General features: G+C 43.4%; 1 protein-coding gene across 7 annotated transcripts in view; it reads right to left on the reverse strand.

The window, feature by feature from the left end:
* HGSNAT (heparan-alpha-glucosaminide N-acetyltransferase) overlaps nucleotides 1-24,883 on the reverse strand; it is a 141,221-nt gene that overhangs the window by 72,488 nt on the left and 43,850 nt on the right. For 6 of the 7 annotated variants that reach the window (XM_033915428.1, XM_033915382.1, XM_033915374.1 and 3 more), the window contains 2 exons: nucleotides 10,767-10,836; nucleotides 7,399-7,505 (listed from right to left, as the gene is read on the reverse strand). The exons of the other annotated variant lie outside the window; for it this stretch is intronic. In XM_033915428.1, the coding sequence (XP_033771319.1) occupies nucleotides 7,399-7,505; nucleotides 10,767-10,836 (177 nt within the window). The remainder of the gene's footprint in view (nucleotides 1-7,398; nucleotides 7,506-10,766; nucleotides 10,837-24,883) is intronic. 7 annotated transcript variants of the gene reach the window in all.

The raw sequence follows: 24,883 nt of genomic DNA on the forward strand, positions 1-24,883 counted from the left end.
AGTGGGGATTGCATCTATTTCATATCCTCAGTGAGACCTCAGGAAGGAATATAGTGATCAAAATATTATTAGAGGTGCTGTAGAGATGTTTCTTGTATGACTGGATAAGCTATATTTATCTTTTTTTTTAGTTGTTTAAATTCATGCAGAAATAAATGGCTAGATTGGACCTAATAATTTCATTAACGCATTTCCCTTTTTTAAACCTCTATACCAGTGGTCTCAAACACACGGCCGCGGGCCACATGCAGCCCCCCAGGGACTATTTTGCGGCCCGCAATCTGTCCTTGCCTAAAGCAGGGGTCCTCAATCTGCTTCCCTTCCCCACTGCCCTCCCCCAAGCCACCGCAATCGGGGAACAGGTCAGCACCCGAGGTCTTAGCTCTCCCTACATATCTTCCCCAGCTCAGAGCCGACCAATTCTCGCCACCCGACGTTCAATTCTAATGTTGGGGAGGAAGTTCTGGGCCAGCCAATTGCTGCCTGGCTGGCCCGGAAGTTCCTCCCCGACGTTAGAATTGACGTCGTGTGGCGTGAATTGGATGGCCCGCGCTGGGGAAGATATGCAGGGAGAGTTAAGACCTCGGCACTGGCCTGTTCCCCGATTGTGGCGGCGGCAGCTTGTTCCCCGATTGCGGTGGCGGCGGCCTGTTCCCCGATTGTGGTGGCGGCGGCCTGTTCCCCGATTGTGGTGGCTTGGGGGAGGGCAGGGAGAAGTAAAGAAAGAAAGCGGGGGGGGGGGGCAGAGATACAGAAAGAAAGGGAAACGGGACACAGACAGAAAGGGGCATGGAGAGAGAAAGGGCGGGCATGGAGAAAGAAAAAAAGAAAGAAAGGGGGCACGGAGAGAGAGAGAAAGACAGACATATAGAAAGAATGGGGGCATGGATAGAGAGAGAAAGAAAGAAGGGGGCAGGGTGAAAGAAATAAAAAGTTGGGGAAGGGAAGGAGACAGATGCCAGACCAGGGGAAAGGAAGGAAGGAGGGATGGAGAGAAAGGAAAGAAAGAGATGCAGACCATGGAAATAGGGACAGAAGAAGAGAAGATAGAAGGGAAGGTAAGACATGGAAACATAGATTTTGAAAAGAAAGCAGAAAAATTGAATATTAAGTTAATGCCAAAGATGGATGCAAGGCAGAAAGTGAAGACGGAGAGAAAAAGAGTCAAAGGACAAGAAGACCCTGGAAACATAGTTAAATGGACAGAAAAATAAAGTCGATGCACAAAAGGGAGAAAGAAAGTCCAACGTAGTCTGCAGTAAACAACAGCAACCAGAAAACAACGAACAGACTGCAGATAATGTACAAGATGCAGGCGTTGTTTATTAGTAAATGCAGTAACATATACAACCTTATAGCCAACCAAGGGACCCGACACGGTCCGTGTTTCGGATAACACGCCTTCCTCAGGGGTCCATGGTGGTTAAGGTATAAAGCAAACTGCATAAAAGATAACAAACACACGCCAATCACGATCAAATGGCATTGTATAAGACTTGCTTGACCCCATTTGATCGTGATTGGCGTGTGTTTGTTATCTTTTATGCAGTTTGCTTTATACCTTAACCACCATGGACCCCTGAGGAAGGCGTGTTATCTGAAACACGGACCGTGTCGGGTCCCTTGGTTGGCTATAAGGTTGTATATGTTACTGCATTTACTAATAAACAACGCCTGCATCTTGTACATTATCTGCAGTCTGTTCGTTGTTTTCAGAAAAATAAAGTCACCAGACAACAAAGGTAGGGAAAATGATTTTATTTTCAATATAGTGATTGAAATGTGTCAGTTTTGAGAAAGGAAAGATATTAAACTTTAAATGTGAGGGCTGCAGAAAAAATAATTAATGACAAGTTTGCATAAGGTAAAACTCTTTATAGTTTATAAATCTTTCCTTTAACTGTTAAAGGAAAGATTTATAAACTATAAAGAGATTTACCTCATGCAAAGTTGTAATTTCTTTAATAAGACATTAACTATTTTTTCTGTGGCCCTCCAAGTACCTACAAATCCAAAATGTGGCCCCACTAAGGGTTTGAGTTTGAGACCACTGGTCTATACCATTTGAAAGAGGGCGAATATCTAATTATTCACTTCTAGAATTGGATACTTCTTAAATTTAGTAAAAATATTCTGGCACAAGTGTCAAACCTTAAAAAAAGGAAGCAATAGTGAACATTGGAAAATAATAATTAATAAAAATAGTACACATTTAGGGCTCCTTTTACAAAGGTGCGCTAGTGTTTTTAGCGCACACACCGGATTAGCGTATGCTATCTGAAAAACTACCGCCTGCTTAAGAGGCAGTAGCGGCTACATGCGCGGCAATTTAGCGCACGCTATTCCGCGCATTAAGGTGCTAACGCATCTTTGTAAAAGGAGCCCTTAATTTTCCCCACCATCAAATTTCCCTGTCTCGCCCACCCCACCCAGCTACTTTTTCGTGCCATCCAGCTGGAAAAAATTTCTGGGGAGAACACTGCCTACCATTGGCTGACTAAGGAAGAATGGAGCAGCACTCTAGAGCAGTGGTCCCCAACCCTCTCCTGGAGGACTACCAGGCCAATCAGGTTTTCTGGATAGCCCTAATGAATATGCCTGGAGCAGATTTGCATGTCTGACACTTCCATTATCTCTCTCATGCATATTCATTAGGGCTAGCCTGAAAACCCAATTGGCCTGATGGTCCTCCAGGACAGGGTTGGGGACCACTGCTCTAGAGGACTGAGCCAACTCATCGGCATAAGAAAGCTGCAAGGAGTCAATGAGCCACATCTCACCAAAACCATGGACACAACCTAAGTGGGATGGAGGGAGATGATAGAAGAGAAACTCCAAAGTACATGTGAGGGCAACTGCCAAGACATTAACTTCACAGAGAGCTGGAGCTGCCCCCGCAGCCTTCATCAACTAGCACAGTGTCTCAAACTTTCTCGAGCCAGGGCACACTAAAGGTAGTGGCCACGGCTGGAGGCACCCAAAAGTGCGCAGACGTCGCCATGATGACATCTCAAGCATACATGACATCATCATGTTGACATCCACGCATGCCCAAAAGCACTCCAGACAGGCCCTGAAATGCCAGTAGGGTGTGCTAGCAGGGAAGTCTAACAAATATCAACTGAGCACCCCCAACCACAGTCTTCCCAAACTCCACCATAGACCCACCCAAGCTCTTCCCCAGATCCCACCTCCTTTACTAATTGTAATGCAATTTTTTCCATTCATTTTTCATATACACCACAACATACAAAGCAGATATAAAGTCTCAAAACTGACATATTTCAATCACTATATTGAAAATAAAATCATTTTCCCTACCTTTGTTGTCTGGTGACTATTTTTCTGTGCTATGTTTCCAGGGCTTTCTTATCCATTGTTTTTCTCTCCGTCTTCACTTTCTGCCTTGCATCCATCTTTATAATAAAGAGAACTGACCCCTAAAGGTAATATGTCTGCAGAGGGTGATCAAAAAATTACATTTAAAAAAGCTCAGAGATATGAAACTAAAGGGAAGGCTGAAAAAACTCCCCTATGTAAAGAGTTCACCTTCCAGTCATTGCAACTTCATAAAAATTTTTGATCACGCTCAAAGACTTGATATGACTTTAGATGATATTTAAAATTTTTACTGATTCAAATGATAATTTCTCTCTCTTCTTATATCAATCATGCAAAAAGTCACTGCATAAATAAGATGAAAATGCGTTCACTTAGCTTGAAAACAGTCCATCTCCCTTCCTTTCCTCCTTTCCGGCCCCCCTCCCAGTCCAACATTTCTCCCTCCTTTCCACCAGTCCAACATTTTTTTCTCTCTTCCTCCTTCATGATTCTCCTCTGGTCCGCCTTCCATCCCTCAACCAACATCTCTCTCTCTCTCTCTCTCTCTATACGAGTTCAACTTTCCATTCTCTGCCCTCTCCCCCTTCCCGAGTGTAACATTTCTCCTTCCCTTATTTCTCTCCTCCCCATCCATCTCGCCATCTCCACGAGTCCAACACTTTCTCCCTCCTGTATGTTTTCTCTCTCTGTCCTTGCCTCTTCCCTCAAGTGGCATCCCTCCTTCCCACCCACAACCCAACATGCTCTCTCCTCATGCACCATCTCACTCTCCCCTCCAGTGTGTAGCACCCTTTCTTTTCTTCCCTTTCTGCCAGGTCCAGCAGCACCTCTTCTCCCTTCCTTTTACCTCCCCCCCTATCCAACATTGCCCCTTCTCACCCCCTGTCCAGTAGTACCCCTACTCCCTTCCCTCCTCTCCTGTCAAGCATTACCACTTCTCCCTTCATTCCCCCCATCCAGCAGTACCACTTCTTCCTTCCCTGCTCCCCATGTTCAGCAGTACCCCTTCTCCCTTCCCTCCTTCCCTGTCCTGTCCAGCATAACTCTCCTCTTTCTAGGCTACTGGCATCTCACTGTATGGTTTTAACTTAGTCACAAAGCTGCCGCTAGGATTAGTTTAGCCGCTATTTCATCATGCAGCCTCTGGGCTTTTGCTAGCCAAGCCCTCCTCACATCATTAAAGTGGGCCAGCCCAGCAAAGGCCCCGCGGCTGCCTGAAGAAACCGAGACTAAATTAATGCTAGCAGCAGCTGTGTGACTAAGTTAAAACCACTCTGAGCTGCTGCTGCTGGTTCGGAGGTATGGAGAGAAGCTGCCGGGACTCCTGCTTGCATCTTTGTCTCTGATTTTAAGTGTACCACGGCATATAGAGGCAGGAAGAGAGGTGCTGGCGTCAGCTAACTTGCAACTTCCTGCCTTCTGCTGCCAATACTCCTGCTTTCGTATCGGCAGCAGAAGGCAGGAAGTTGCAAGTTAGGTAATGACGGTACCTCTCTTCCTGCCCCTGTATGCCACAGCACACTTAAAATCAGAGAAGAAGAGGCAAGCAGGAGTCCCGGTAGTGTATCAGCAGCAGAAGGCAGGCAGTTCCAAGTTAGCTGACGCAGGCGCCTTTCTTCAAATCTCAGGAGGCACACTAGTGTGCCACGGCACACAGTTTGCGATACACTGAACTAGCCTATCTAATCAATAGATTGATTAAAGGACCTAAATGTTTCTCTTATAAATTAGAGCACAAAGCATCTTTAAAGAAGTTGCTTAATCTACCTTCACTGGAGTGCTGTCAGGCAACAGAGGCTGTGAGAGACCTGTGCTAGAGACCAGTACTAAGAAAAAAAGAGGAACTTAGCCAGTTCCCACCTCTGGTATTCTCAGAACTGTCTCTTTAGATACCAAAACCAAGTAAGCTCTCCTGGGCCTGCAGGACCCAGGACAATAAGACCTCACCTTCAGAGTGCCCGCCATAACCAGCTCATCAAAACAAGAGACAGCCCAATCTATAGGTAGAAAACAACCAGCTAAGAGGCCACAGAAACTTCCCCTAAAAACAGGGTTCTGATAAGGTCCTTGGAACAGGACCAAGCACTGTCTCATGCTACATGGGCTATCTTCAGGTGTTATTGGCATTAGAGAGGAGAAAGATCTCCATCAATGACCATTCTCCTGAACTATCCAGGCATCTATCATACTCACGTGGGAACACACAGTCAAAAAAACCAAAATGACTGCTGTTCTCGTGCTTGGAGCTCCAGAGACAGACACTCTGGTAACATGAGCCTTTCTGGCACTTCTTGCCACTTGCATAACTCTTGCCACTTGCCACCGATTGTATCCCCATGAACCAGGCACAGATCTGGTCACACTGAGCTGCAACTACCAAATCACCACTGACTTAAATCTACACATTCCCCCTTGTCTAACTTAAAGGGGCAGTGTATCAGATGTCCCAACTGCTGTTGGAACCCTAAAAACCATACACTCCCACACCACACAGAAAGAGGCTCCTTCCCCCTCCTCTCAATGCACAAAATATCCACAGATAACTTGTGTGTTTGTTCTTTTTTTTTTTTTTAAACCAAGGATGTGAGGAATGAGAGAAGAGAAACAGAAACAGAAACCTATCAAGGGGCCCCAAAGGGCTTTCTCCACTACACCCCATAGTTCTCATATTTTCTTTTTTTTTTTTTATTCACCCCTCCCCCCATCCACATCGCCAACCCCCAGTTCCTAACTCCAATAGATCTAAGCATCTATCCCCTAAAGACAAGGTGGGGAGCAAGAAGAGGGAAACAGCTGATGGAAGGACATTGTGAGGCCTAGTCAAACCCAATAGCTGTAGGTCAAGGCCAGAATCATCTTTTCAACACACCCTAATGGCTGTGGCTCAATGGGTAAAAGCCTTGTGCTCATCTTCCAGAGGTCATGGGTGAGCGAAATATAGCACAGCAAGAAATCCAACTGAGAGTTGTTTACACCAACTGGGTTATTTTTAAAGCCATTCCACATAGCTAATAGCTGTCAGTACTGCTACTACAAAAAAGCTAAGTACTTCAGTTTTCAAGAAGTTATTAAGCCTGAATATTAAAGCAATATCTACTACTATTTACTAAGTTTCATTAAGTTTTGAAATTTGAAACTTGAAAAGTAAAGGGTTTAAAGAACAAAAGTTATTAATTAAAAAGACTTTAATAGTGACTAGTGTTAATGTAAAAAAGAAAGGTACGTAAAAGAAAGGTATGCGAGACTAATGATAGTTCACAACGGACCGCTTTGACAGGACTTGTTCCAAAGGCAGACGGCTGAAACACTTGAGGCCTTTTCACCTTTCAAAAAAATATATATATTCAAAAAAATATATATATATATATATATATATATATACAAAACGCACTTTAAATATAAATAAAGTCTACAGGTCTTTGGAAAAGATTCCTTATATTCATCTCATTGGAAGGTTTTTGGACTTGGACTTATTAGCCCTTATTATTTTGAGAAAAAATTTCTACCATGCTAAATAACAAATTTCTGAAACCAGCTTGGTGTCAAAATAAATCTGCTTCCTGATATGCAAATATTTAAATTTGCCTCTGGAATTCATTTTCAAAGCACTTAAGACATCAGTCAGCCTGCTTTGTGCGCACTTTTGTGCTTAAGCATAGTTTTATGCAAATATCATTTGTCTAAAAATTTTCCTCAATCAACTTTTTTATGCCAACATTTAGTGAAAATAAAATCAATGTAGACGCAACTTATCTTGGAGAAAAGAACACCCATCAGGGCCATTGTTTCCACAAAGGCTTTGTCGGAGGTTACTACTTATTCACCGCTGTATCATTCATATTTATTATTAAAATGTCAGTGTCTTTTGCTTTCATTTGCTGGCTGGAGAATATAACCCATTTGTGTGAACCAGTGTACCAGGGTAAGGAAAAGTGTTCTTAATGATATTTTGAGGGGAGGCAATGGAGAGGAGAAGGTGCCTCCCTCTAGCCAGCCTCTGATTTAAGCAAAGTAACCCTCTAAGAGCCTGTTTAAATAATCTCCAGTAGCAGTTACCCTCTGAAAGTATCCAGTGAACGAAGACGCTGAGGAACAGAGGAACTCCACGTATCAGGAGATGCGCCATGGCCACTGGCATCTGCCCTGTTAGGGGATCCCAGCTCCTTTACAACAAAAGCAGAGAACATTAAAAAATAATTGAGTTAGATGATTTCTTGACAGATGAGCATATCCAAGCCAAAAGATGGATCTAAACATTTTTGTCTGCATTTCTTCTTTTTAAAGTTAATACTTTTCTTTCTTGGTCTACCCATTTGACAGGCTTCTTTTTCTGGTCATATCCCATAAATCTGTATTAGCCCATCTCTTGTTTCATCCTGGTTCAAAAACTTCAAACCTCTCAGCTACTATATACTTTTACATTACTGGTAGTTGCCTGCACTTTATAGCTCGTTCTCAAGCATTTTTCCCTGTCTGTCCCGGCGGGCTCACAACCTATCTAGTGTACCTGGGGCAATGGGGGGGATTAAGTGACTTGCCCATGTTCACAAGGAGTAGCGTGGGTTTGAACCCACAACCTCAGGGTGCTGAGGCTCTCCCTTAGCTGAGAAAAAAAAATGTTTGTTCACCAAGCTTATCAGGAGAGTACAATGGAGTTTCATTCTGATAAATAATAAAGACTGGTCCATTGTGACAAGCCAAGTACTAGACTGGTATCTAAATACACTCAACATGGACTCTCTCTCATCCACATATGCTGCCAAAGTCTAGTGAGGAGGAAAAAGCCTCAGATCAACCTACTGAGACCAGATGAGAGGCAGGTCTTTATCTGCTGTCATTTACTATGTTACTATATAAGGGTAGTGAACCTCATCGGCATAAAAAATCTCCTCTACTGATACTGACAGCTCTGTGCGATACAAGCAATCACAAAAGAATCAAAAAGATGTAATCAAAATATAGTTAAACCCTCTGTTTGCGAGTAACGCGGTTTGCGAGTGTTTTGCAAGACGAGCAAAACATTCTCGAAAATCTTGTCTCGCAAATCAAGCGTTGACTCGATTTGCGAGCACTCCCCCCTCCCCCGAGAACCAGCATCGTTCCCCCCTGCTCGTGAACGCCCCCCACCTCGCACAAACCGGCACCACACCCCCTCCCAAACGACATTCAGCCTTACCCCATCTGGCACCGGCACGCAGCCCACAGGATGAGCCGGTGCCGGTGAAAGAAGTTCCTGCCTCTTGCCTGGGCCTTGAGCATGCGCAGATGCTCAAGGCCCAAGCAAGAGGCAGGAACTTCTTTCACCGGTACGTCATAGAAACATAAACATAGAAACATAGAAGATGACGGCAGAAAAGGGCTACAACCCATCAAGTCTGCCAACTCTGCTTACCCACCCCCTGTCTATGCCCTAATGACCCAATTTTCTTATCATGACCCTCGAAGGGATCCCACATGGGTATCCCATCTATTCTTAAAGTCTGGCACGCTGTCTGCCTCGATCACCTGCACTGGAAGCGTGTTCCAATGATCAACCACTCTCTCTGTGAAGAAATACTTTCTGGTGTCGCCATGAAATTTTCTGCCCCTGAGTTTGAGCGGGTGCCCTCTTGTGGCCGAGGGTCCCTTGAGAAAGAAAATATCATCTTCCACTTCGACACGTCCCCTGAGGTACTTAAATGTTTCGATCATGTCTCCCCTTTCCCTACGTTCCTCGAGAGTGTAGAGCTGCAATTTGTTCAGTCTCTCTTCGTACGAGAGACCCTTGAGCCCCGAGATCATCCTGGTGGCCGTCCGCTGAATCGATTCAATTCTGCGCACATCTTTACTGTAATGTGGCCTCCAGAACTGCACACAGTACTCCAGATGAGGTCTCACCATGGCCCTGTACAACGGCATTATGACTTCAGGCTTTCGGCTGACGAAACTTCTATTGATACAACCCAATATCTGCCTTGCCTTAGATGAAGCCTTCTCCACTTGATTGGCAGTTTTTATGTCTGCACTGATGATCACTCCTAAATCTCGTTCTGCTGAAGTCCTAGTTAAAGTTTCTCCGTTCAAGAAGTACGTCCTGTGGGCTGCGTGCCGGTGCCGGTTCGAGCGGGGGGTTGAGCAGCACCACTGGCCTCGAAGGGTGGGTGGGAACGTATCAAACGAGTTTCCCTTACTTCCTATGGGGAAACTCGCTTTGATATACGAGTAATTTGGTTTACGAGCATGCTTCTAGAACGAATTATGCTCGTAAACCAAGGTTCCACTGTAATACCTTTAAATATATCATGAGGATAATTTCTAAGAGCCATTTTTAAATGAACACTGAAAACTGCCTTCTCTCCCTGCAGGTAAAAGTAAATACCGATTGTTCTTTGAGTGTGACTGTCAAGTTTACTGTATTGATCTGACTGCAGCTGCTCTTTACCAAGATGATACTATCCTAGGCAACTGCCTAGCCTGTACAATGGTTAAGCTAGCCTCAACCTGGGTGCCTCATCCTGCAGATGGGCGAGAACAGCACTAGAGAAAAAGGTTGGGTTGTTGTTATTGTTGAGGACACAGAACAGGATGTCAGTGAAAGAATTTTAATTAAGGGACTAAACTAAACCTTAACCTTTTCTTATCGTAATAAATGTTACGTTACGCTGGTTCCAATCGTAATTATTTTAGCAAAGTTTTGTATTATTCACCGTTATCATTTTCGGCTATTGTAAACATAATGTAAATAAGTCATAAGTATGTAAATTCAAATATTTTGTGTTCCTGTCGTTTACTGTATGTCCCATACCATGGGACATACAATGGCAACGACATTTTAGGAATGTTCCGTCATCCGGGACACACGATAGGAAAAGGTTAAGCTTATATACCGCATCTTCTCTATAACAATACAGCTCGACACGGTTTACAAAAATTAGAGAAAAGAACAAGTACAATATGAATTTGGAATAGTATGGAGAGGAGCGGAATTTACAACTTTGAAAATAGCCAAGTTTTCAGATATTTTCGAAATAGTTGGAAAGAGTCCAGATCGGGTAGTTGAACAGAAAAATTATTCTACAACTCAGCAATTTTGAAAAGTAGAGATTTCCCTAGTTTGCTGATGTAGCTAATACCTTTTGACGTTGGAAAGGACAATTTAAATTTGTGAGTAGATCTGGTGATATCAGACCTTACAGAATTCCAGGACAGGGGAATTAAAGGGGGAAGGATGCCATTATCATTAGCTGTATAGAATAGTTTAAAGTCAGAACCAATCTTTCAAATGCTGCACTGTCCAAACCAATACAGCTACATGTGACCAGATACTGCCTGTATGGATACATTCACCAACTGCACGATAAATGCAGCACAGAAATTAGAAACTGAATAGAACAGGCTAGTCCCCACCCCTCTCTATACCCAGGAAAGTAAAACTTCAAACTCACAGAATTAATGAGTCGATCTGTCTCTATAGGATTCATTTTCTTGTAAATCCAATTTCGGACAGGACCAAGCCTGTTTAAAAAAACAAAAACAAACCAGAAACAAACATTACATGCATTGACAAACAATTTACATATTCCCAATCTCCTCAGGATCGAGGGAGCGCAGGGGCCCCAACACTGAAAGGGTCTCCCTTGGCGAAGCTGCATCACACGGGCAACAGTTTATGGGCACCTAAAACTGGCTGGTCTCACTCCTGTGTTTCTACCCTGGGCCCTGTATGTTTAACACCAGCCTCTAAATCCGATTCCTGAAATTCTAACAAAACAGTGAACGTGGCTTTTTTTTTTTTTTTTTTAACTCTGCTCCCTCTGTTCATCTATACTGCTAGGTTACTTAAAAATAAAAACCCTCACTCCATACTTCCTTCTATATATTGTAATATGTTGGCTTCTAGACAGATTTTGGATCCAGTTAAAAAAAAAAAAATCTGTTTCTCCCACTTCATTCTCTAGGCTCTCAGGATGGTATGTCTTGTCAACCGTCTCTCTTCACCATCTTCTCCATATAAATTGCCCCAGATGCCTATGCCAGATCATGGTTTGAAGCTGGGTAACGAAGGAAATACTTCACAGAAAGGAGAAGGGAAGAAGGAAACCATGTAAAAAGTGACAGTAATGGAGGAAAAGACAGTAATGGATTTAACAAAGCCTAGGATAAGCAAAGAGGATAGTTAATATATGGCAATGCAAGGCTAAAAGCTAAGCCTGGGATCTGGCTGAAGGACCAGCCCAAATGTATCTAACATCCCAGGTAAACCTTCAGCTATGCTTCCCCGCCAAACAAGGGATGACTCAAGCCCCCCCCCCCCTAATTTAGGAAGAGTGAGAGAAAGACTGACTGCTGGGTTCCACTCCTTACAAACTTCCAGTTTCAGAGGGAGTAGAACCCAGCAGATTTCAGGAACGCATGGATGTTCAAGCCCTGTGCTGGCCACAATGACCCTTTTGTGGACACCAACTCAATTGTCTGCACCATGCCTCAACCTGTGACATAATAGATGGATGCTTACTCCACTAGAGGTTGGGCCAGCCCTTCTAGAAGTCATCTAAATCCATCCCCACAACAAGGAGCTCCAATGTACTTACATCATGCCAAACTATTTCTTTCTAATCCTTCAATTCTAACACCTTCCTCCTAAGTAGCTAGTTCCAGGATAGAAGTCTGCACAGGAACGGGGATCACTGAAATCCCACAGGTCCCACAGGGGTCGCTCTAGGTCAACGGGACTCCCACGGGGACCCTAACCAGGCCCACAGGAATCCCACAGGGATCCCTCCCAGGCCCACAGGACTCCCACGAGGATGGAACTGGGGTTCCTATCTTCCTGACTCGAGGCCTACCTTATTTCCGGTCTGGTGCTGCACTGAGCTCCGAGTCCAGACGAATCAGCAGCATGTCACGTAGGCATGGAGCTCATCATGTGGGCAGTAAGCTCAGCTCAGGCACACATTGGTTCAGCTGCAGCTCAACGGGCCAATCAAAAACGAACTCAGAGTGCCTGTTGCCTGTGCTGATCTTACTGCCTACGTGATGAGCTATAGAGGAGGGAGAACCGGCGGCTGAGTTGCTGCTTCTGGGGAACTGCAGAGCTTCACTTTCCGTTGCCTTTGTGCAGCTGCCCGAGCGAGGAGCGGGATGGCTCTCTGGCTCCCAGCTGCGTTCTGTCCTGCCCCCACCTGAGCTGGCCAAAGTTGCACAGGGTAAGTGTGGGCACTGGGTCTGGAGAAGGGAAGGACCTTGGGGGGGGGGGGAGGCGGGCCAGGACAGAACCCTGCACCTCCCCCGCATGGCTCTCTGCTGCTGTGGTGAAGGTGGCTGCAGCTCCTGGGCACTGGAGTGGCTGGCTGGAAGAGGGCCTACTCCCCCTGCCAAAATCACTTGGCAGGAGCTGGCTGGTGCTGCTGAGGTCAGGTTAGTGGGGTGGGGGTGGGGGAAAGGCTTGGTGGGTGCTAGGACTTGGCATGCATGTGACAAGTGGGGAAGGAAAGAAAGTAGAGTCAATTTGGCCCACAGGTTAGGCAGGGGTGGGCTTGGGATTGTGGCAGACAACTAGGGGGAAGGGAGAGGGAAGTGACAGGCAAGCCAGGGTGAGGAGAAGAACAAGTGAGAGCTAGCATGAAGGGAGAGAGTGAGGTGACAGGGAGAGGAGGAGGGGGGGCACAAGATAGCAAAGACAAGTAAGCAGGCAGTATGGCTAATATGAGAACTAGCAAAAGGGATAGGTTACGACCATCATGAAGGATAGGGAGAATGAGGCAATGGTTTTATAGAGCATGGGATGACAGGTGGCTAGAGAATAAGGTGGCAAACAGGCCACCCAAGGTGATAGATAGCCTTCCACCTTGGGCAGAGAGAGGTAGGGAGAGTGAAGTGGCAGGCTGAATGGGGGGAATGGAGAGAATCTGGTGACAGGAACAGGCATAAGGGGGTACAGAGATGATGATGACAGGATCAGGGGTTGAGAGAGTGTGGTGATGGTGACAAGGAAGCAAGTGGGCCAGTGTGAGGGGTAGGGAGGTTGTGTTCTGTATGTATGAAAAGGACTGTTTTCTTTTAGCGTTGACTGTGCAGGATCGATCTGTATTAATCTGGTCTCAGTTTAACAACGGGTATATTAATGTTCTAATGCTCACTGCAGTGTTTATGATGCTCCCTTTTCCTAGGTGCACCCTTGCTTTGTGACTCATGGATTATTACTAAAAATATTTTTTTTATAGAGAGGAGGGGGTATTAAAAAAAGGAAGGGGGTGTTTAAAAAATGATTGTATTTTATTGTTGGTTTAAATAAACTAAGGCTTAAAAAAAAAAAAAATCAAAACTTTCTGAAGTAATTGCTGCTTTTTATGGGGACAGGCAACTTATATGGGGGGGATGGGCGAGGGCAGAGGGATTTCTCGTGGGGACGTGTGGGATTTCTGTCCCCGCGCAACTCTCTATTCCAGGTCACAATTGTTTTTAGAGTGCAACCTGAATATCCTTGTTGTAGCTTATGCCCACAAGTACATGAGTGACCATGCATGCCACACCACCCAATCTGTGCAATTAAACCATCAATGCTCATATAAAGTAGATTTAGCACAGAGAGGCTGGGAGCTCAGCGATCTGACCAACAGCAAGTGACAACACAATAGATAATTGCAGGGAGGCAAGAGGGACCCTCCTTTCAACCATCCTACAGTAATGCATGTTCCCTCATCCCTACTGTCAAATAAATTTAAGAAACCACAGACTTCTATATTCCTAAGATGGGCTGGGGGAGGTTCACCTAGTATAAGCAATGATTATGGTTAAGCCTATTCCATAAAGTAAGTAAACATTATTTTTCTTTTAGAATACGAGGGCCAACAATTACATTACATTAGGAATTTCTATTCCGCCATTACCTTGCAGTTCAAAGCGGATTACAAAAGAATTATCAAGGAAGTACAGTATTACAAAAATATCTTACCAAAAAGAAATTTGGTCATTTTCAAAGAGAGTAAGTAATGAGTATGGCTATTTGTTTAGGGTAGTTGGCTTTAGTGAGAGGCGGTGTTTGATATTTGCAGTGTTATTTCTTTTTCAGGAATTTCTTGAAGAGTATGGTCTTTATTTCTTTTCTAAAAGTTTTGTAGTCTAGGGATGCTGTCAGTAGATTGGCGATTTGGTTCTCTAGTATGGCTGCTTGAGTGGCTAGTAGGCCATCATATAGTTTTTTCCATTTGATCTCCTTAATTGGGGGTATAAAAATGGGGTGTGAGTTTTCCTATGTCTTGTTGAGGTGTTGTGGATGAGGCGGTTGTTCAGGTAGTTTGGACTGTCTCCGTATAAAATCTTAAACAGTAGACAGTAGAATTTAAATTGTATTCTTGCTGGGATTGGAAGCCAATGCAATTTGAGATATGCTTCTGTAATGTGGTTATGTTTCTTCCAGGGCTGTGGAGTCGGTAGATAAATGTTCCAACTCCGACTCCTCAGTTTTTTGTACTTCAGACTCCGACTCCGACTCCAGGTACCCGAAATTTCCTCCGACTCCGACTCCACAGCACTGGTTAATTTTCAGATCATTAAAATGGAATGTCAAGTTGAGAGAAATGAGCATTTTCGACACAACCTTCTTTTTGCTTTTAATCAAGTTTCTAAGGCCGCAGAAGCTGCTCGCAACATTTATGCTGTATATATAGTGGGTGCTATAGCTGAAAGAATTGCTCGTGATTGGTATGCCAAGTTCAAAAATGGAGTCAGTAGATAAATGTTCCGACTCCGACTCCGACTCCAGGTACCCGAAATTTCCTCTGACTCCGACTCCTCGACTCCGACTCCAACTCCGACTCCACAGCCCTGGTTTCTTCAATGAGTAGATGAGTCTTAGTGCTGTGTTTTGGATTATTTGTAGTTGTTTTGTTATTGTTGCAGGGCAGGGGAGATAGAGGATATTACATTCATGAACTTATCCTAGAAAAAGTGCTACATATCTCTCATTGCTGAATATCACTATGCCATCTAACTACCAATTCCTCTTAATGATAGCTTGAAGTATCTTGAAACCAAGAAGTCACAGAGTCCGCAGACTAATAAACCCGGGAACTGAGTTTATTAAGAGGTCCGAAAGGGGTATCAGACAACCCTACAAACCAGTAAAGTTTGAGGGGGATACACTCTTCATATACCCCACGGTACCTCCTCCTCCGTGTTAATTCTTTTACTATTTTTATTTTATCTTATTGTCTTTTTCCTGTTTTATTTTATTACTTATTAAACATTTATACTGCTGGAGCTATATTATGAATACTTAGCTTTCAGCCCAGATGTCATTCCCCTGAATGCCAACGCATTTCAAGTTCTTTGTCAAGGCGAAATGGGGAAAGCTGAAACCACAAAAACATCATAATTAGCATTCCGCTAAAAAAAATTTTTCTACTACTAAAATCATAGCCCTCCTATTACTTCAATATCATAGCTTACCTACTAAAGTGAACATACTCTGCATACCACCGCTAAGCTTATCAAAAGACAAGCCGCGGTGGCGTCATCTAGGCGGGGGTTTTTAAGTCCACAGTTTGGACACCGCGGCTTGTCTTTTGATAAGCTTAGCGGCGGTATGCAGAGTATGTTCACTTTAGTAGGTAAGCTATGATATTGAAGTAATAGGAGGGCTATGATTTTAGTAGTAGAAAAAATTTTTTTAGCGGAATGCTAATTATGATGTTTTTGTGGTTTCAGCTTTCCCCATGTCGCCTTGACAAAGAACTCGAAACGCGTTGGCGTTCAGGGGAATGACATCTAGGCTGAAAGCTAAGTATTCATAATATAGCTCCAGCAGTATAAATGTTTAATAAGTAATAAAATAAAACAGGAAAAAGACAATAAGATAAAATAAAATAAAAATAGTAAAAGAATTAACACGGAGGAGGAGGTACCGTATCCCCCTCAAACTTTACTGGTTTGTAGGGTTGTCTGATACCCCTTTCGGACCTCTTAATAAACTCAGTTCCCGGGTTTATTAGGATGCGGACTCTGTGACTTCTTGGTTTCAAGAATATCACTATGAACACCTACGAAATACTCCCCTTGGGAAGCTAAGCACTGAGGCCAGCACCTAATCCACCCTTCAAAGCAATTTTGGAACTCTTTTTCTGGAATGGCCATCAGAACTGTCGTTGTATTACCCTTGATGTCCTGAACATCATCAAATTGTCTTCCTTTTAGTATTTCCTTTATCGTCAGGTAAAGAAAAAAGTCATTGGGGAGCCAGATCAGGTGAGTAGGGAGGGAGTTCCAATACAGTTATTTGTTTACTGGCTAAAAACTCCCTCACAGACAGTGCCGTGTGAGCTGGTGCATGGTTGTGATGCAAGAGCCATGAGTTCTAAAGTCGTTTTTCTCTAACTTTTTCATGCAGCCTTTTCAGCACTTCCAAAGAGTAAATTGGGTTAACTGTTTGTCCATTTGGTACAAATTATTAATGAATAAACCCCTCATATATATTTAAAAAAAAAAAAAAAAAAAAAGTTAGCAATATCGTTTTGACTCTTGATTTGGACTGAAGGAACTTTTTTGGTCATGGAGAACTGGCTGATTTCCATTGTGCATTATGATGCTTTGTTTCAGGGTCATATTGGTACATCCATGTTTCATTACCAGTGATAACACAGCCCAAAACATCATCATGCCTCTCCAAAAAGTCTTGGCAAACTTTGACTCTCCTTTGCTTTTGTTCATCGGTGAGCTCCTTCAGGACCATTTTTGCACACACCTTTTTCATGCCATGATTTTCCTGTTTCTCTACTTGGTCTGCTATGCTTCTCACAGTCAGCTGACGATTTTGATGCACAATTCGATTAATTTTTGCAATGTTTTTGTCAGTTCTGCTCGTTACTGACTGCCCTGACCTCTCTTTATCAGTGACACTTTCATCCATTTGTACACTACTGTTTTTTTCATGGCATTATCCCCATAAACTTGGACTAACATGTCCCTGATTTCAGTTCCACTTTTGCCATGTTAACAAGAAATTTAATGTTTGTTCATTGCTCTAATTCAAGCTCAAACATTCTGGCGATTGCACATAAACATGCAACAATAATTAACACCACTCAGCAAGACACCGCTACACGTCAACACGAACAGAAATGTGAGATACTGATATATCAAGGCTATGAAACCTTACTGAGCTGTTTGTACAGCGTTCCAATGTAAGCGCACAGTGGTGAGTTCATGAACTTAATTGTCAGGCCTCGCAATAGTGCAAATAGCCAAAAATGAATGTACATAAAGTGCAACTGTTTATATTAGCCCTATACCTAGTGTAAATGACCACACCTAGATTTTAGCACATTCACATGTATAAGATACAGAATTCTATAATTTAGGTGTACGTCTGTGCACGCTGTCTAAACCCACTGGCAAAGCACATCTCTCCCTTCTCCTGTCCAGCAGCACACCCCCCCCCCAGCAACTCACTGTGTGCTTTTAACTTCTCCACATAGCTGCTGGTAACATTAGTTTAGCAATTCCATCAGGCAGCCTTGGGGCCTTTGCTAGGCTGGGCCGCCTCCAAACACGAGGAAGTTGCATCATCAGCGGTAGGCACAGCCCAGCAAAGGTCCCAAGGCTGTGCGGGAAAGTTAAAAGCACAGTGAGCTGCCTCCGCTCTTCCCAGGGGGCTGGGAAGAGAAGACGATGACTGCAACAGCAGCAAAAGGAAGGCAGGAGATATGTGACCATGGCAGCAAAAGGAGGGCAGAAGACATGTGGTGCCATGTACCCCATGACAGTGGTATGCGTACCACATGTTGAGAACCTCTGAACTAAGCCTTCAGCCCACAGCTCTAAGTTTTCAGCATTGGCAACGGTAAAGAAAGTAGAGAGTTTTAGATTTTGGGAATGAATGAGAGAAAGGAAGAAGCAGGAATAAAAAAGTGAAAAAGAGACATAATGAATAGGAAGCAGAAGTGAAAGGGTGTGAACTGAAAATTAAAGGTAGACAAGGTGGGAAAGAGGTAGAAATAAACCTGAAGAGTAAAATAAGATTTAAGATGAGAGCAAAGAAAAGATGGAGCCACAAGGTAAAACAGATTCATTAACACAGACAAAAAAAAAGTGATTGATAAACCCCGAGATATAAAAAGAATTCCTTGGAGAACAATGGTGAAATTTTATAAAGTATATTCTGTGTGTAAAGCACTTTCACATGCAGAAAATGGCCATCATAAAAGTGCCTGAGGGTTTTTGCATGCATAAAAGCAGACAGATCACAAGATACTGCCTGCTCTTACGCAATCATTTCCACAGTCAGGGCTTGGGTGGAGTTGTATTGCAAAATACATACAAGAACACATGAAACAGGCTATTTGGGATAGCTGTAAAAACCTATTTTATAAAAGCACATAGATAACTCATGCTGTCTTTATAAGGAGACTTTTTGACCATTTCACATACTGTGTTTCCCCAAAAATAAGAAAGTCATATTAATTTTGGGCCCAAAAAATGCACTACGTCTTATTTTAAGGGTAGGACTTATTTTTTTCATGTACCATTATCATCTCTCCCTTCCTCTCCTTCACCCCAATTCTTCCTCTTTCCTTTCTTTCCCCCACATGTGCAGCATCTTTCCTCCCCTCTTACCCATCCCCTTGTGCCTTCCCCTATCATCCCTTGTGTTGTCCCTCTTTCTATCCTTACCTCCCTCCCATCCCTTGTGCAGCAGAACCCTTGCATAGCTTCAATCCCTCCCTTCCTCCCATCCCCCCTGCGCCGCCGACACTTCCATCTCTCCTTCCAATTAGAACACCACAAACCGTGAGATACAGTACCTTGCAAACAGCAGAGTGCAGCAATCTAATCAGGCTGCTTTGCTGCCTTCTACCGCCAAGCTTGGGCGTCAGAAGGCCATGAAGCAGCCTGATTAGATTGCTGCACTCTGCCGTTTGTAAGGTACTGTATCTCGCAGCTGGCAGCATTCTAATGGGAGGGAGAGATGGAAGTGTCAGCGGAGGTTCGACGGCGTGGAGAGGGGAAGCGCTGCTGCCGGTGACTAGGACTTATTTGAGGGATAGGGCTTATATTAAGACCTTTCCCCTGCTCAGAGATTCCCAAAGCAGTTAAAAAAAATTTTTAAAAACAACCCCCAAAACAGTACAATAAAAATAGAAAAAGCAAAAAATAAAAAAATAAATCTCACCACAGCCTATTCCCTCCCCCTACAGCCCCATCCACTGTCTATAATCCCTGCTACAATCCAGTTCAATTCAGTTCTTCTTTTCCCCTCCCCGAACCATACCATTTCTATCATGCCACAAATAACCAGTTTCTCTCAAAATGCCATATAATCTGTCTCCATCCACAAATCTGCCCAGGCCGGTGGTGCAGACAGCTGCCCACTCTGGCTTTTATCGCATGAGTGCTCTGTGCTATTAAACTATTTCTTTGCTTCTAGACTCATTAACACCTATACTGAGCAGTCTGTTACTTAATTTTGCAAATTAAATGGGTTTATTATATGTATATTTGCTGCCACCCATAGTATTAACTGACAAGTATGTTACTGAAGATATAAAAGAGAAAAATTTTGTTTGTTTCATTTGTACTTGGTTGTATAATGTTGTCATTTTGAATTTAATAAAATATTATTCTGAACATTGCTATAAAATGTTTAAATTGTTGAAAAGTATACGGTAGGCAGTGGGGACAGCTTATTAATTTCAGAAGGTCCACTTCCAATTGGATATGTTCTGGCAGCTCTTGTCATAGATGGCTGAAGGACTCCTGGCCTAGGCTAACGGGTAAATTAAATGTGATCCTATGCTGACAAATAGGACAGAGGATAAGCGCAGGATAATTTCTGTTTTCACATCAGGAAACTGAAAATCACTGTGAAGAAGATTCCACAGTAATTTAATTTTTGTTTTTTGGTTTCTCCTTGCATCCCTGAACTGTACTAATCCCTTGGGTTTCTGAAGGACCTTCCTAACTGTAGTTTAATTGAAAACATTTGACACAGTGCCCTAAAAATAAACCAGGAAATTTGCTTCTAAGATGATAAGGAAGAACCAAGATATACCCCGAGTAATTTAATAAAATCTTGTAGAGGTATCTAATACAGAGAGAGGTATCTGAATAGCTTCAGATCAGAACTCATACTTGTCATTGTTGTGGGGCATTTTTTAAAGGACGTCTAAGTCCTACTTTGAACGCTTCCCTCAAGATATCCAAAGTCAGAGGCAGAGAAACTTCCATTTTCTAAACCCGAATCACTAGACTACAAATTTTTTTTTTTTTTTAAATCACCTACTTGGACATCTTGGCCACCAGGACATTAACTTTATTCCCCATTATTTTTCCCCAACACTCTGTTTATAACTCAATTAGGTGTGTCCTCACTTGGAGTATTGCATTCAATTCTGGTCTCCTTATCTCAAGAAAGATATAGCGGCACTAGAAAAGGTTCAAAGAACAGCGACCAAGATGATAAAGGGGATGGAACTCCTCTCGTATGAGGAAAGACTAAAAAGGCTAGGGATCTTCAGCTTGGAAAAGAGACGGCTGAGGGGAGATATGATTGAAGTCTACAAAATCCTGAGTGGAGTAGAATGGGTACGAGTGCATCAATTTTTCATTCTGTCAAAAATTACAAAGACTAGGGGGACAGGGAAATACTTTCAAAACCAATGGGAAGAATGCATTGCCACAGGTTGTGGTAAGAGCAGATAGTGTAGCTGGTTTTCCAAGTTTCCAAGTTTATTCAATATTTGATTAATCGCTTATTCAACATTCTAAGCGATGTACATATTATAATCATTACAAAAGTTAATAGGGGGAGACTGACAATTTCATATAAAAAATGAAAACAAAATACTTGAGACGAACATGGAATGTAAGGGGAGGGAGAAGGGAAAGAAATACAATTTTAAAAAAGGTAAAGAAAACATTTATGGTAAACAACATTAGGAAAGGAAGACAAATGAAGGCTAAAAAACTACTTATGAGATCTAAAAAAAAAACTTTGGTCGGGTCATACGTACTGGTTATATCAGCTGTCAAATGCATCTTTAAAAAGAAAACATTTGAGCTTACTTTTAAATTTAACCAAATCTAATTCCTCACAAATATTGATTGGAAGTAAGTTCCAAGTTTGAGGTGCTGTGACGGAGAAGATTGAATTTCGCCGTGTATTTATGATTTTTAAAGAAGGGACTGTCAAAAGATGTTGATCAATGGATCTAAGAGCTCTAAGTGGGGTATAGGGGATCAAAACTCTGTAAATAAAAGAGGGAGACTTACAAAGAAAGCTTTTAAAAACTAATAAGTTTAATTTGTAGGTTATTCGATGTGCTACAGGAAGCCAATGTGCTTCCCTGAGTAGCGGAGTAACGTGGTCGAATTTTTTTGCGTTTTTTGTAAGTTTTATAGAAGCATTTTGTATGATCTGTAAACGACGGATTTCTTTTAAAGCAATACCTTTGAACAGTGCATTACAGTAATCAATTTTCGAGATTACCAAAGAATGAACTAAAATATTTATGGATTTAGGGGATAGAAATTTTGAAACTGAACGAATTTGCCGTAGTTGAAAAAATGTGGATCTTTTTTTAAGAAGGGTTTGGACAATTTCCTGGAGGAAAAGTTCATAATCTATTATTAAGACAGACATGGGGAAAGCCACTGCTTGCCCTGGATCGGTAGCATGGAATATTGCTACTCCTTGGGTTTTGGCCAGGTACTAGTGACCTGGATTGGCCACCGTGAACACAGGCTACTGGGCTTGATGGACCTTTGGTCTGACCCAGTAAGGCTATTCTTATGTTCTTATGGGAGGGGCCAGCTTTGAAATGGACTGGACACACAGACGTGCCAAAGACAAATTAGAGGGTGTGAACTTCACATAAAGGGTGCCAGATGTACATCTTACCATAACCCCCTTATAATTAAAAAAAACTCCAAAACCTACTATATCCAAGTAGTAAAACATTCATGCTCTCTCCTGGTCTCAGCCAGTCCTCCAGGGTCTCCCTCCCTCCATCTTAGCAGTGCTGGAAAGAGCAACAACAGCCAAGGGAGAAAACAAGTGGATCCTGGCTAACCCCCCCCCCCCCCACCCATGTCTGCTTCTGTTCTGCACCATTATTTTATCCTTCTGGGGTATGATGGGACAGTAAAGAGCACAGAAGCCCTGCCCTTCTTTACATCATAGTTGCAATCCCAGTGGGCTCTGAGGTGGGGGTAGCAGCTGCTGCAGCACAAAAGGGCAGAGAAACAGTTCTATCCTAGACATCATAGAAACACACAAAAATGAAGACAGATAAAGACCTATCTAGAATGTCTAATCATGCCATCTACTACCCCTCCCTCTCCCTTATGGAGCCAATGTACTTTTCCCAAACTTTCTTGAATTCAGATACCCTTTTTGTCAGGGGGCGTGGCTTGGCGGTGCACAAGCTGGAGGAGCAATCTCGGCGCTCCTCTAAACCGGGCAACAGATCAAAACTTTGAAAGTGTCTTGAGGCTTTTTTTCTTCCCCAAAGTGGTTGTAATAGCTTCGGGAACATGGCAAGTACGCGGCAAGTGAAGATAGACGCGGCTTTCATGGTAGCAGGGACGGCAAAGCGCATTAAACATAATCAGATGACGCAGTCTAAAGCGTCTCTTCCTGAGGAAGTAACGGATGTACTGGACAAGAACAATGTAATGGAAGAACTGCGGATCATTAAAAAAATGCTTCAAGACAACGCAAATAAAATTAATGAAGTAAAGGAGGAAGTGTTGAATATAAATAGACAGATGGAAGTCGCTAACCGTAAAACTAAACAAACCAGACTAGTACAGATCAATCCTGCAGTCAATCCTAACAAAAAACCATGTCTTTCGAACACACAGAACACACCTTCACCTAGTATGGAATATGTAATCACAAACTAACCCCTCCCTCTTTTACAAAACTGTAGTGTGGATTTTAGCCATGGTGGTAACAGCTCTGACACTCATAGAATTCTGAGCATCAGAGCTGCTACCACAATGGCTGGTGCTAAAAATCACTCCACAGTTTTATAAAAGGGGGGATAAAATAGAAATACATAGACAAAGGTTAAATTGAGCCAGTAAGAAGCTGGACTCTGCATACAGTGCACCACAGAAACAGTGACAAATGTCTCCTAAAGCAATAAATAAATATAAATTTTTTTCTGACTTTGTCTTCTGTGGTTTCTGCTTTCCTCATCTTCTTGTAACTCTCTTCCTTCCATCCACTGTCTGCCGTCTCTCTTCCCCTATTTGGCATCTTCTCTCCTTCTATGCCCCTTCCAGAAACTGTTTGCCTCCCCCTTCCATCTCTCCTTTCACCCCCATTGGTCTGGCATCTCTCTCCTCTCCTTCCCTCTCCCACACCTCTCCTCTGCAATCCCTTTCCCTTTTTCCCCTCATTTTCCTTTTCAGTTTATTTTCTGCATCTGTCTAGATCAGTGGTTCCCAACCCTGTCCTGGAGGAACACCAGGCCAATTGGGTTTTCAGGCTAGCCCTAATGAATATGCATGAAGCAAATTTGCATGCCTATCACTTCCATCATATGCAAATCTCTCTCATGCATATTCATTAGGGCTAGCCTGAAAACCCGATTGGCCTGGTGTTCCTCCAGGACAGGGTTGGGAATCACTGGTCTAGATTACGTTCCTTACCACCCTCTCATCCAATTTCCTTTTTTACTGTCTACCTAAAGCTTGCCACCTCTTTCCCTCACCCCTCCAGTGTTTCCCTAACTCAATCCTTTTCTCCCCATCATGTGCCCTCCTTTTATTTATCCCCTCCTTCCATCATGTACCCTCTTTCTCCAACCCGTCCATCTAGTACCTTCTCCTTTCTCTGTCCACTTCCATCCAGCGTCTGCTCCCCTCTTTCTCTCCTCCTTTTCCTTCCTGCATTTGCTCCCTTATCTCTCCCATCTGCACTTTCATCCAACATAGGATCCCCACTACCATCTAATGTCTGCCCTTTCTCTCGCCATCCACCCCTCTTCAATCAGGATCTGCCCCCTTTCTTTCCCTCCAATATCCTTCCCCCTTATGTCTCTCCCCTTTCTCTGTACATCAATTCCATCAGCACCACCCTTCCATACCACCCTGCCCCCTTTCTTTCCTTCCACCACTCTTCCATTCCAGCAATCCTGCTCCTTTCTCTCCCTTCATACAGTCCCACGATGACTGTAGCTCCTGGCTGCCAGTCCACCCCACTCCACTTGCTCTGGAACGGACTCAGCAGCCGCATGCTAGAAGGTCCCGTGATGACTCGTCTGCTGGCTCTGCTCCGGAAGAAATAAGTTATGTCGGAGGGGGTGCCTCCCAGTGCCTCCTTCCCGTGTCCATAGTGCCCCCCAGTGCCCCCTTCCCATGTCCATAGTGCCCCTGGTGCCCCCGTCCCGTGTCCCCAGTGCCCCCGGTGCCCCGTCCTGTGTCCATAGTGCCCCCAGTGCCCCCGTCCATAGTGCCCCCCACCCCCCCTTGGTACGCCACTGGAGGGGCGACTAATTCTGAAATGGATATTAATGATATATTAAGTGTGATATTGAAGTATAAAATGTTGTATTTA

The sequence above is a fragment of the Geotrypetes seraphini genome, chromosome 1 (assembly GCF_902459505.1).
Source record: "Geotrypetes seraphini chromosome 1, aGeoSer1.1, whole genome shotgun sequence".
NCBI classification, from domain to species: domain Eukaryota; kingdom Metazoa; phylum Chordata; class Amphibia; order Gymnophiona; family Dermophiidae; genus Geotrypetes; species Geotrypetes seraphini.